This window comes from Zonotrichia albicollis, chromosome 10 (assembly GCF_047830755.1).
Source record: "Zonotrichia albicollis isolate bZonAlb1 chromosome 10, bZonAlb1.hap1, whole genome shotgun sequence".
Classification (NCBI taxonomy): domain Eukaryota; kingdom Metazoa; phylum Chordata; class Aves; order Passeriformes; family Passerellidae; genus Zonotrichia; species Zonotrichia albicollis.
In genome coordinates, this window is record NC_133828.1 from 9,370,540 (window position 1) to 9,384,123 (window position 13,584).

A 13,584-nucleotide genomic window follows, 5' to 3' on the forward strand; every position below is an offset into this window, starting at 1 on the left:
CCTTTTCTAACCCTCCTGTCGAGGCAGTGTGAGGGGCCAAAGCTGCTCCATTGAGCTGATAATTCTATAGTACTGATGGCTTCACAAGGGTGAAGCCTGTCTGGGTCAGGAAGGGGCTCTTTGCTTTCAGTGCTGCCCAAGCATTTCTAAAGGAGCCACAGGTGACTGGATCACCTTTGCTGAGGTGTTACAGGGAGCCTGCAGGCACCGAGGAAGTGGCAGAGGTGGAAGAGTTAATGCAGAATAGAAAATACATGCAAAACCTGCATCAGGAAAATACTGTCTTCATGCAGCATCTTTCAGAGAGCTTTAACACCCTACAGGGCTGCTGGCCCCACACTCCCCATGTGTGACAGTACAAAAATCGCCTCTGCTACTGTTGAAAACAAAACCCAGAAAGATTTCATAGCCAGGAACTGCATAGAAAGGATCAATGAGAGCTCAAGAGTGGTATCAGGGCTGAGCACTTTGGCAAATCAGCCCCCTGGGCTGCTCAGCAGGCTCTGCATTGTGCTACAGAGTGTATATTGAGCTGTAAACACTGAGCCAGGCTGCAATCAGCAAAGCTTTTGGGTTCTGTGCACTTACAGACTGGCTGCATCCAGCTGTCTGGGGGGTGCAGCCATGGCTTCAGCCTGCATCAGCACTGGGAGCCCCTCTGCTCACCCCAGTCAGCTCCTCATCTGTGCTAAATGTGGATCAACCCATTGCTGCTGCCAGAGCAGCTGCCAGCCCTGCTGCAGCCACAGCGCCTTAGCCATGTGTTTGTTGCCGTGTGTTTGTGGCCTTTTTGTTTCATCCCCACCATCCACACACAAAGGTGCGTCAGTCACAGTGCCTGTGATGGTTTGTCACCTTTTGTCCTATCAATTTCCTCTCCTGCTCTCCCCCAGACCCAGCAGCTGCTTAAAGAGAAACTGTAGAGGGACAGGGTAGTTATCTCCAGCTCTGGCATCTCTGCCATGCACAGAGCCCTGCTTGGGCTGACTGGATGCACCCCCTGCCCAGGGCAGAAAGCTTCTGCTCTTGGGTTCTCTCTGTCCCCTTTTCCCTGCCCTGCTTTACCAGGTGAATCCTAATCTGGTACTTCAAACCTTTTGCCACCCTGGGGTTTTTTTGCCTGTTTGAGAGAATCTTGAACTATAAATGATGGATGATCTGTGGGTCAGGTCCTGCTGTTAGGTTCAACTGGGACCACAGCATATTTCAGCAAATTCCTCCTTAATTTTCCAAATGCAATTAGTCTTGACCCTGTTGGGTTTGCTGCTTGTTTCCACTTTGGTTTAGGACATGGACACAGCTTCTGGCAAGAAGGACATGAAAAAAAGGGTGAGTGTGGGCTTGCACACAGGACTAAGGCTCAGTTCCCAGCTCTGTTCCCAATTCCTGGCATGACCTTGAGAAATGCTCAGCTGTAACACAGAGAGGAGTCCTACCCTGCCTTGGCAGGACTCAGTGACACCCACATGACTGCCAGATAGATACTGTAAAAGTCGAGTACATAGATCTGGTAGCACATTTTAGAGATCTCCTTCCCTCCCTTGCCCAGTCCCCTCAGCTGCTTAAAAGATTAGCTCTGAAGTTTAGAGGAGTCTTGGTCTGTTTTTTTGGTAATAACATGGTACATTTTATAAAGTTGTCTGGGTTTTTTAATTGTTTCACAGCAATCAAAAATAGAAGGGGAATCTATGATTTGAGTAGTTCTTTGGATGAAACTGTTTTTTCAAAAGACAGTGAGTCCTTCCTCCCATCTTGCCCCGGTTCCTGATTTCCCTGCCATGTCCTCTTTCCTGGACATATCTTCAGGAATACTGGGTTTCTTGCTGATCTCTGCACCAAGACAGATATTTAGGCTTTTAAAGGCTTTCTTCCCTAAGTTAGGGACTAACTAAAATTAGCAAAATTTTCCCTCTATAGGTATCTTGAAATCTTTTATTTCAGGCTTAGATAGACCAAGCTTAGATAGACCATTCAAAGTAGGGCAGCAGAGCAAGATGCTTCACGTGCACTTTTCCCTGAAAATACAGCAGCAAAGGCCTGCACAGAGGAGAACACAGGGAGTGCCCAGGGCTGCTGAGTGCCAGCAGGCAGTGGGAGCTGGCAGGCTCAGGAGCCACCACCTCTGATGCTGGCAGGAAGCCCTCAGTGAGGGAAAGAGTTTAAAACCTGTCTTTGAGAGCAACCCTCAGAGGGAGCTGGAATTACTCGGGAGGAGGTGTTGTCTCTGTGGGTGCTTGGGAGCATGATCTCAGCTGAAAATGGGGGAAGTTCTTGCCTGCAGAACAGGGGCTGCATTCTTGTTGCCTCACTGAGTGGATAAAAGGCTCTTCACAGCCTTTGAACCAACACACATCTCTGACAGAGGAGGAAAGCCTTGAGGGCTGGTGCTCGCCTCAGAACAGAGCACTTGTGCACAATCTCATTTTCCTGTAGATGACGCCAGTCACCTGAAGATCTTTGCTCTGTGTGGAACTGTGGCATCACCCACTTCCAGCAGTGCCAGCTGTGGTCCAGAGCCACATCACTGCTGCTCTATCCTGCTGGTCAGAAGGAACTGGCTCAGCCAGCCAGGGGCTGGCAGGGCAGGGCTGGCAGGGCTGGGCTGGCAGGGCAGGGCTGGCAGGGCAGAGCTGGCAGGGCTGGCAGGGCAGGGCTGGCAGCTGCAGCTCAGGAGGAGCCCTTGGGAGCTGCCGCTGCCCCCCTGCCCAGCTGGGGCTGGGGGCTGCTGCTTCACAGGATGCAGGAGCCCTCCTCTCTGCTGAGCTGGCAGCACCTTCTGGGAAATTCCTGCTGAGCTTCCAATGTCACACCTAACCTCTGATTAGACAAAGAAAAGCCCAGTCTGGCACACTCCCCAGGAAAGGTTTGCAGCCATGTTTTATTGAAACACAGGAATACCCATTGCTCCCTCTCTGTCATGTACACTTAGAAAATGATGTCAGAAATACAGGGAGACAGCCAGGCACAAGGCACTCTGCTAACTGGTTGTGTGTTTCTTTTCCTTTCAGTCTTCTCTTGGATTTATTGCCTTGGTGATCAGCACCCTGCACACGCTCACGTACGGCTGGTCGAGGGCCTTCGATGAGAGCCAGTACAAATTCTACCTGCCCCCAACCTACACCCTCACCCTGCTGGTCCCATGCACTGTGATCATAGCCAGAGTCATCTTCAGTTTGCCCTGCATCCAGCACAGACTTCTGAGGATCAGGAGGGGCTGGGAGAAGGGCAGATACGTCAAATTTGTGCTGCCCAGTGCAACGGGGGAATTCTCAAGTGGGGAGACCTCCAGCAATGTCTAACAGCCCCAGCTTTGAGGATTTTGAAGCATTATCAACATTTCTAGGTTCAAAGGTGTTTCTTAAATACACGTATGTTTTGGTATAATGGTATTGTTGATAAAATAATAAAATTTGTTGACTTTAGAAAATGGATGGCCATCAAACTTAGGTTAGACAGTTGCAGTTAAATTATATTGCTGATTTGCTAGGACAATTATTGCCTTAAAAGTGACTGTGAGAGCCAAGCTAGCAGCACTAATATACATGGGGAACTGATGGACTCTGTTAGTCAGATCAGTCACTGGAGGTCCTGCCTGGCAGCTCCCCAAACCAGTATTTCTCAGTTGCTTTCCAGCTGCTCTCATAAATTTCAATGTCTTTATTTTTTAACACAAGGTTGCACAGATTTTTGGAGTTTATGACAGCAAAGATACCATGCCTCTTGAGTGTATGGATCAATCAAGGCAGTGAGGTTTAGAAAGATCAATTGCCTCTGGTTTTGTTCTCTTCAATGAACTCTGTGGACAAGTCAGTACAGCTATATTCCTGTTACTGTGACAGCAGATTTTACTAAAATCATCAAATCTGACAGCAAGCCCAGTATCCCTGTTCTCTCAGATACAGACAGCACTTCTGCTTCTGGAAGCAGTGCCTGATGCATGTTTATAAGCTGAGGAAATAAAGCACCTTTTCCAGGAGTATAAAAGCATTTGAGAGAAAGACATCCCCAATACCAGACGTCTGGTCTGCAGTGCTGGCTCTGAGAGGACAGCTACTGCTGCATGCTCTCTGTTACACTGAGCCAAAGTTTCAAGCAGTATTTGATTGAAATAGAGCGAGGATAATTATTGGAAAGGCCTGCTGCTTCACAAAATTACATGGAGAAAACCAAGGCCTTCCAGCTGGCCTTACATCAAATAATAGGGTGAAGCTTTTAGAAATGGCTGTCACCTGAACATTCCCATTTAAGCAAACAAAACAGCAGTTCTAAACCCACTGGTTTCAGTAGCAATAATAAGATCTTTGAACAGTCCTGCAAAGGGATCATCAAGTCTTGACCACAAGATGAAAACATGTTGTACATTTTGGGCACAGTCCTTCATTGCCTTACACCTTAAAAAGTCCCTTTCATACAAAGCAGGTATGAAATGCTCTTCCGACTTCACACCCACTGTGGACAGGGCATAGGGCAAAGATTTCTGTCCTAATTTCATGTTTCACCTGTTGCTTTCTATGAAGTTCTTACTCTTTATCAGAATAATTTTTTAGGTTTTGGACATGCAAATCACCAAGCAGTGAATGGACAGCCATTCACTAAAGCTCATTTAGAAGCAAGCAATTGGGATGACACAAGAAGACTACCTCAGTAAGGTCAGGTACAAGGACGTGCCTGGAATGGCCTCATTTTCCTACAGTTGAAGAAAAGACACTCAGTGTTCAGTGTTGCTTTGAGAAACAAGAGCTGTCAGCACCAAATGAGGTACAGCTTGTGGGACAAGGAAGTGTTGTTCCCCCCAAAAGGGCAAGGGGAATTATCAGCTCTGGGGCACATAAACCCTGCTACAAGTCACCATTGCCCCCATAACCCTGAAGAGTTCTACACAGACAGAGACTCATAAGAATTCCCTGTTTAGCCTCAACAACTTCAGTGAGTAATATTCTCCAGATATTGCTCATGTGGCCAGTGATGATATTGACTGTTAGTTCTTGCCTAACACTTACAGTAAAATCTCCAAGTGCTGCTTCTGAGGGGAAAGCTTAGATTTCATAATAAGGTGACTTTTTTGTTGTTGTTTTCATGGGGTTTGGACAACGTGGTGAAAGTACCATTCTTTACCACTGTCCCCCTCAGCAAGCTGAGTTTGTTAGGTTTCCCCATCCACCTCCAGAACTTAGCCCACACTGGCACCTGAATCACTCTCCAAGCAGACTGATGACCCAGCAATATTTATTTCTGGTTAGGTGATAAGTTTCCACATGGAATTGAGACAGTTTCACCTGAATATAATTCAACCCACTCTAATTTAACTCATCCTTGAGGGAAGACTGGATTGAGCAAGCCTGGTTTTTTAGTCATCTTTTCCATTTCATCATCAGGCAATGACAACATAAAAACACCAGTTTACACAGTTTATGGTGTATTTCAATGCCTTTTTTTCCCATCTAGATTTCTTTCCACATCTTTAGGTCAGGCAAGACTATTGTCTGGTAGCCAGAAAAGATCAGGAGGCAGAAAAAGAGCATTACACAGGCTGGCAGGCATTGTTTTCAAGGGGAAAAGAATGGTTTATTTTGAGTCACTGCAAGGTTAAAGACTCACCTTTCTGCCCAGCAGAAGGTTTGCACCCTTGCTTTGTTTACAAGACTTCCTTGCCTACAAACCCTTTCCCATGGCAAAGGGACAGTTCCCATGAGCAGAGGGGCAGCCAGTGAGTCAGCATGGTGCTTTTCAGATGGACACAAGCCCAAAGGGACAGACAAGCCAGCTCAAAATCCCCACAGCTACTGCAGCTCTACAGCACTAAAGAACAAAGCTGGTCAAGGGTCTCCAGGTAATGCCTGTGCCAACAGACTGGCCAGCCACCATCCCTTTTGAAAACCAAAACCAATCCTTAAAAACACTGAATAGCATTTCACATGATGCCCTCTGTATGCATCTGGTCCTTAAAACATGGGACACAACAGTTTGAGTAATTTCTTCCTGTTCTGGAATGCTGAAAATGAATGAAGTAAGGGATTTTTGAGTTATCTTTTCCCTAAGCATTTTTGATGTGCATAGGACATTCAGTGAGATTGGCTTAAAATTTACCATTTAACTGGTTTTGTACTTGAAGTTTTTCTCTCTTTCTGTATATATGTACACACACACACATATAAAAATATATGTATCTTATTGTAGAATATATAGCTTGAATGTAAAAATCTTTGTATTTTTATTTTCTGCACTGCCTACTATGTGCCTCTGGGATATGTAAGAACCAAATGAAGAGCTGTAAGAGTGAGGCCAGTTTTAATCTCTGGCCTCTGTAGTTATATAAAGATATTCTGAACAGATCTACATAATTATATCAGAGCTCGTGTGAGTCTTTTTTCCTGCCTCTCCCCAAACAAAACCATTACTTTAATGGCAGTAGTAGAGTAGTGTGATTATCTAGAATTTAACCACTAAGAAATAAAACCTACTACAGCCAGCAGCTTGTAGAATGTCATTATCAAGGTAATAAAATGATCATTACTGTGACCCATGGTGCCAGGGCTCAATTACAGAGTTCCTATGAATGTGAGAGGGCACAAGTGTGTGCAGACATATATTTCATTACAGGGGGTTACTGATATTATACAGCATTTTGTAGCATAGGATCAAACAAGCTTAATTCACTAAATAGAAAGTGCTGTTGATACAGAGTCCAAGGAAGAAGGATTTCCAAAGAAAGATGGAGTTTTGGTACTATAAATTTGTTCTCTGCTTCTTAAGTCACTTTTTCATACAAGTGGCATGCCAGATCAACCAACTTCTGGATCTGCAGCATTGCATTTTAATGAGCTAATTTGTAAGTTGATTTTAATGAGTTCATTTAAATTCCTGAGCTGAAGATTAACCTCTGCAGGTACAGTTCTCTCACTCCTTCAGATTTATAATACAAAGTTTTAAACAGTGCAATTGGTTTCTTGCTCTTAAGGGATTTACTCACAAAGTGATATATCAAACTATAGTTGAATCTTCAGGGGGATGCACGTGCTTCAGCACCTCTGTGCAATATATTTCCTATATTTTAGTCTCTCCAACATGACCAACACAGCTACAATCAGCAACAAAACCTGGTGTTGTTCTTGAGCTCTAAATTTCCCACACTGAGCTAGCAGGATTTGCAGACTGTGCCTTGGGTTTGAGGAATGAGATTTGTTACACTAGGACAGTTTTCTTTGATCTATTTATTGTGCTTTAATAAGCAGCATCAGTTTTGCAGAATTTCTGCACAAGGTGGGGTTTTTTTGTGTTTGTGAGAACCACACACATTTTAAAGCTGAGCACAGAATACACAGATACCACCTATGATCAGGGACAGCTCTTGTTAGCAGAGCATGTACAGGACCTTCATAATCAAAGACTAAAAATAAGCATTGTCTGGAGCCAGTCAGGAGGATCACATACCACGAGCCATAGTATTACTGAAACCTTTCAAAGACTTAAAGTGGCTCGAGTGCATCCTCCTAGAAAGATAATCTGCTTTAGATTTAGAAATCTCAGCACTGGAGGATGCACTACAGCTGTCGTTCAGCTGGTTAGTTACTCTTGTTACCTGTTTCCATATCTGATCTGCAATTAGCTACCTTCAGCTGCTGCAGGCCAGCATGCTGCCTTAAAGAGCTGTCTGCAGCCAGATGTCTGCCTTCAAGCAGCTGTCTTGTTCAGCACTCTAGAAAACAAAGTTGCTGTGCAAGATTCAAGTCTGTGTTCTGCAAAACCAGTTGTAATTGATTTGGGAGGCCTGGGGCAGGGGAATAGTTGTGAAGAAATGGCCATGATGGTAACTGGTGGGATATAAAGCTATCATGGCTAGATTTCGCTTTGACTCTAAAGCCAGCTGATGCCCTCTAACTGGATGGGCATAATCACAGAATCACAGAAAAACACCTTTAACATCACTGAGTCCAACTGTTATCCCAGCAGTGCCAAGCCCATCCCTCATGTCCCCGAGTGCCACACCTACAAGTCCTGTAAATCCCTCCAGAGCTGGTGACTCCATTTCCCAGGACAGCCTGTTCCAATGCTTCACAACCCTTATGGTGAATAAATCTTTCCAAATATCCAGTCTAAACCTCCTCTGGCACAACTTGAGGACATTTCCTCTTGTCCTGTCACTGGTTATTTGAAGGAAGAGACCAACACCCTAACACAAGCGGGGAGACAAAGATGTGACTTCAAAGTTGTGTTGAAATCAGACCAACACCATGCCTTCCATTTTAAAAATCATGCTTCACTGAAGAAAAGGGGCCTCCCAAACTGTTCTTAAAGAATGTGTTCCATTGGCTTTTGGTTAGAAAGCAGAATTAAACCTTCTCAGATTTAATTAGAGGGCAGACAGCAGCAGTTCTTACAGTTCTCACTGACATTCCTGGTACACAACACTGTAAGTCACCTGCCAGAGAGCAGGAATGGACAGACAAAGGTAAATTCTTACATTAATCTGCTACACTGAGCCCTTTAATGTATTCACTACCAGCTGGAAGTCCCACTCTTCTGGCCAGCTGCTCCTGTCCCACTACAAAGGAATTAATCTATTGAGAGAATGATAACAAACAGAAGTTACAATCCATATCTGATCAAAAATACCACATATACAGGGACATAAAACTCCTAAACACCCAGCTCTCCTCTCATCTATCTGCCACGTGTGCCAAGTTTCCACAGCAGGTCCTGGTCCCCAGCAAAGCAGAACTCAGTGCTGTGCAGAAGGGACAGAAGCAAGAATAACACCCCCCAGACAAGCTGCACACCACAGGCTTCCCCTGCACACAGCCCCAGACTGCACAGCTGCAATTTCTCTTGCATCCCTTCCAGAATGTGAGCAGTGTTTGAGGGTCCTAGTTACCACCTAGTTTGGAATTGAGAAGTAGCTGTGGCAAACCCCTAACACGACACCAGTGTGTGAGGCTAGAGGAAAGGAGGCAAACAAGCAGCCCAAAACAGGAGGAAGGAATATTTACACCACCCAGGCTCTAGCTGCCACTTTAACTTCCCTCTCTTTGACACCTCCCTGGCACCTGCAAGCTGCTGCAAGAAGAGTGATGGGAATCTGAGCAGAAAGCTCTGTCACACCTTGTCCCTCTGCAAAAATTCAAATCTAGCCTTTTAACCAGGCAGCATCTATGCATGCTCTAATCACTGACACATAAAGCTGTGCACAGAGCTGGGATTTAGGCTCCAAAACTCACATCCCACCTCAGCTCATCGCAGCTCAGGAGGCACAGCCTGGAGAATGCAGTACCAGCTTCTCCTCAGCCCTTGCACTACAAGGAGGAAATAGTGGGAGCTTAGGGTCAGAAGCATGGAGGATACATTTGTTGTGTGTTTAAGCTGTGTTGCCGAAGATGTTTTGCTCTGCTTTGCATGTGTGTCTGTTCCAGATGGTTTTCCTTGTGTTTAAAAGAAATAGGCATACTTAAAATCTACTTTACAAAACCTCGGCAAATTAACACTGATCTTTTCCAGACAATTCTTCAAATGAATGTTCTGCAAATGCCTCTTCACAGCATGCAAAGATTTAGATACGCTGGGAACCGGCTCTGCAAAGGATGCTCTCTAACAAGAGGAATTTAAGCGGTGAGACCAGTTCAATTTGCCGCTTTTTGATTTTAATATGAAAAGAAATACTTTCTGCAAGGAAAGACTCAGCTTTCATCACCAGAACCCCAGCACAGACTTCACAGGCTAAACTAGTTCACAGATAAGCACTTTTCATAAACATGACACTTCTCTTGGCTTGCAGAGGTTTTAGAGAAGCAAAGAACAGGCTGTGCTGACATCTGGTGGCTTTCTCTGCAGGCAGAGTTCATGGCAATAGGTCTTGGCTTTTCACTGCCCTTTTTTTTTTTTTTTTTTTTTCTTTCCTGATGTAACTCCTTCATTTCCTTACAAGATTCAAACCGTTATGATAAAAACATTTTTGTTTCCACTGACTGGGGGACAGTGCCGTCCTGCAGTGCAAGCCTTGCTGCAAAGCAAGAAAAGAGCCTTTGTTGTGCACTATTAGCTACAGTGTAGAAAAAGTCTCCATATCAAAGCATATTTTTTCATGAACAAATTTTAAAAAGTGTACCTTCGCTGCCACAGGAAACGCTGCTATTGCATATCAGATGAGGTTCAGATGAGGTGCAAACTTCACCACTAAGGCACTGCAAACCACAAGTGGCAGCAATAAGCAAAGGGAAGTGGTTGGGGAAACGTTCGAAGCTGTGTCTGTGTCTCTGACTCAATAGGAAATGGGGAGTAGAGAAAAGTCAATATCCTGATAAAAAAAAAAAGCAACAAAAGTTGTCTGCTGGGCGTTCCTTGGCTCACTAATCACTTGCAAATCTGTGCCAAGCGGTCCCATGGAAGGGAAGCAATGGAAGGGGGATCAGTTGCCAGCCAGGAAGCCTGAGCTCAGTCCAAGCTGTTCAATAAACAAAAGTGTGCATTTGCCTCAGGCTTTTGTGATGCCTCCAGTCATCTGCCCACTCTGTATCTGGGATCCCATCAGTCACAGGAGACCGAGAATGAGCATCCTATGCTCTGGTTTTCTCTTCCTGATCTTTGGACACTCTGGATTTCTGTGGTTGTTATTTTCCAAGGACAGGCCATGGATGTCCCATCATGGCTGTGGGAACTCTTGGACTGCTACCTGCAGGCTCATTTTTAAGTAAGTGATCTGTCAGGGGATGTTAAATACTGCCAGGGAGAGAAGGAGAAACACCACAGCTTACAATGTATTTCTGGATCACCTTTAAGCCGCAAGGTTTACATCAGATAAAGCAGCTAACTGTAAAAGTGGTGCTTATCAGATCTTTGAGTTCTCCTTATGGTCAACTCAGCTGTCCAAGTCAGCAGATTTTTCTTAACCCTTGCTTCTTCAAAAGGCAACAGAACTATCTCTGGGCAGAAAAAATCATTGAAACTGTTGGATGCAGAAAGTTTAATGTGACAAAGCCAGAAAAAAAACAAATGCCTATTGGAGCAGTTCATTAAGTCAGTTCCAAAATTATGAAAAAGCAACATTTTTATACCTTTAGTTCTACAGAAAGCAGCACTGCTCTCGTGTCTCTGCACCAAGAGTGTTGCGCATGCAAATTTTGCTGTTTATTTACTTACACTGTTATGTCTTCTTCCTATTCATGGCAATTTCTTTCAAAATTTCCTCTGTTCTTCTTCAGCTTTCACACCTCCTAATCAAACCTCCAGTCCCTCTGAAGTGATTTTTTTCTCCAAGAAACAGCCAAGCCTGACACAGCACCCCAGGGTTCCAGTTCAACTGCCTTTCCCTACTGCAGTGTAAATACCCAGGATAAATTTTATCTAACTTCAGACTCCTCTCTGGATATTGCTCTTTTGTTTAACAAAAAAGTGGTGAATGGTTCCAAGAACATCCTACTGTAACAGGAATCCTCATTAACCCCACGATGCCTAAGACCACTGGCAAAGCAGTATGACTTACCCCACTGCAGCTCTGATTAAAAGCAGCTGAAAACCAATGCAGCTCATGATTTCTGCCAGGATAACAAACCACAGTACTGGCTCTGTGGTTTCCTTTAACAGAAAGAGGATTTTAAAACAACATGGGCAAAGATATCTCATTCTTTAGTAATTTATTAGCCAGTGTTCAGAGATTTCATTCAGTACTCAATCCTGGAACCAAACATACTTTGATACAAGGCTGTAGCCTATCCCACCAAAAAAAGAGTTGGAACAGCATCTTTCCTAACAAGTTGTCAATTATTATCTGTGGTTTTGTGGGATTTACTAGAAAGAAGTATTACTGAAAGTCACAAAAAAGCCTCTAAAATAAATAAATAAATAAGCACAGTAGAGAAACACTTCAGGAAAAAACCAGTTTACAAGTATAGCCATTGAGAGCATTACAAAAGGCTCCACTGTGCTGCTGGAGAAAGAAGCCAATGAAGTGCCATTGCCAGAGTGAACAGAGCTCACAAAGCAGTAGTTTAACTCTTCCCTTGGAGAGAGAAGTTAACCTGGAGTGCCAGTCACATCCATTCTTGACTATTTGCAGTAGAACATTTACAGTTTTCCTCCCTGATGCTGTAGAATTGCTCTTCCACTGTACCACACTTGATGTGACACTGCAGGTTTGGAACTGTACAAGCCCAGAAAGGACAATTGTTAAAATGTGGTGACTCTTTCAAAGACAAATGCTTTAAAGAAAAGGGATCACAAAACTAATCCAAGTCTGTCTGGAAGGGCTGGAGACCAAATTCAGTCATGCTCAGTGTGAGAGCCTGCATGTGCTGACAGCCACCATTTAGAGGCCTTGGCAGGCCAGCCTGACACTCTGATGTCTCTGGTACACTATCTGTTCTAACAAAGTTTCCTTCCTTGTTGTAAATTTGGCTGAACAAAGATGAGATAGTCTGGGGTGCAATGCATCAGCCTGAACTGTCTGAGAAGATACGAAAAATTTGAATCAACCTCATAAATGTGCAAACATGACAGACTGCAAGAGCGCTGAACGTGGGCCCATGTTTGGGGAGCAGGCACCAGCAACAGAGAGGCTGCCTGGACAGAAAGAGAAGGCAAGAGGTAAATTCTCCTCATAAATTCATCAGGGCATGCATAATGCACAATCTTCTCTTTTTTTCTCCTCCAATTGCAATTCCTTTGATGGCATCTCCATTTCAGAGTGTTTGTAAGTCCTTCTTTTCTGTTTTGGCCTTCAGTGGGGATCAATTTCGGCAAGCTTTGGTGCATGTGCCTGCACTGGATGGCATATGGCCGGCCTTTGAATAGCTTTGACTTTGGGCAAGATTTTTTTTCTTTTTTTTTTAAGTATCCATGCCATGTCCCTCATATCTTCCCCTTCAAGTTGTGTCTTCCTCCTTGACTTTTTCCCCTGCTTTTGCAACATCTGTGAGCTTAGTTTTGGCATGTTTTGGTCCTTTGCACTGCACCTGATATAATCCCAGACCATTTTCTTGTAGTCACTAAATTTCCCAATTTTCTTACAGCCTAAACCAGGGAGTTGCCAGTAAGGATGAAGAAAACGAGGTGGGAACAATACACAGAGGGTTCTTTGGCCCTACATCTAAAACAAAGGGAAATTCTACTTAGACACTTTGGAAGCCACACATGTCAATAAAAACAATAATCAAAGCTCTAGGAAATGGCAGGGTTACTCCTCCAGGAAGTTCTCATGGCTATAGCATTGTCAGCCCTCACCCAGAGCTCAGCATAGATGTGTGGGTCTAAAGCAATTGCATGTGAGGTCCAGTTCAATTCAGCAGAGCCCAAAAATCCTGCTAAGGCACAGAGCCAGCATCACTCCTCTTTCAGTGAGGGGAGGATTAAAGGCACAGTGTCCCATGTAGGTACCCCCTAAAAAGCATTTCATAAGTGATGTCTACCTTATGGGATGCATGATTGTTTTCTATTATTCTTAATTTGGTCCATGTAGTAGGAAAGGCCAGCATCACCAAGAACAAACACATTGCAACAGAGTATTTGGCTCATGGAAAGCACAAAGGAATCAATTCCAGTCTTGAAGACATGTGGCTCACAGGCTGGGCCTCTCCTTGCAAAAAATGCAATCATTCA

General features: G+C 44.3%; 1 protein-coding gene across 3 annotated transcripts in view; it reads left to right on the forward strand.

Moving 5' to 3' along the window:
- Nucleotides 1–13,556, forward strand: part of STEAP3 (STEAP3 metalloreductase) — a 34,345-nt gene extending 20,789 nt beyond the window's left edge. For all 3 annotated transcript variants that reach the window (XM_074547951.1, XM_074547950.1, XM_074547952.1), the window contains one exon: nt 3,009–13,556. In XM_074547951.1, the coding sequence (XP_074404052.1) occupies nt 3,009–3,299 (291 nt within the window). In that variant the 3' untranslated portion in view covers nt 3,300–13,556. The remainder of the gene's footprint in view (nt 1–3,008) is intronic.
- Nucleotides 13,557–13,584: the final 28 nt, after the last annotated feature.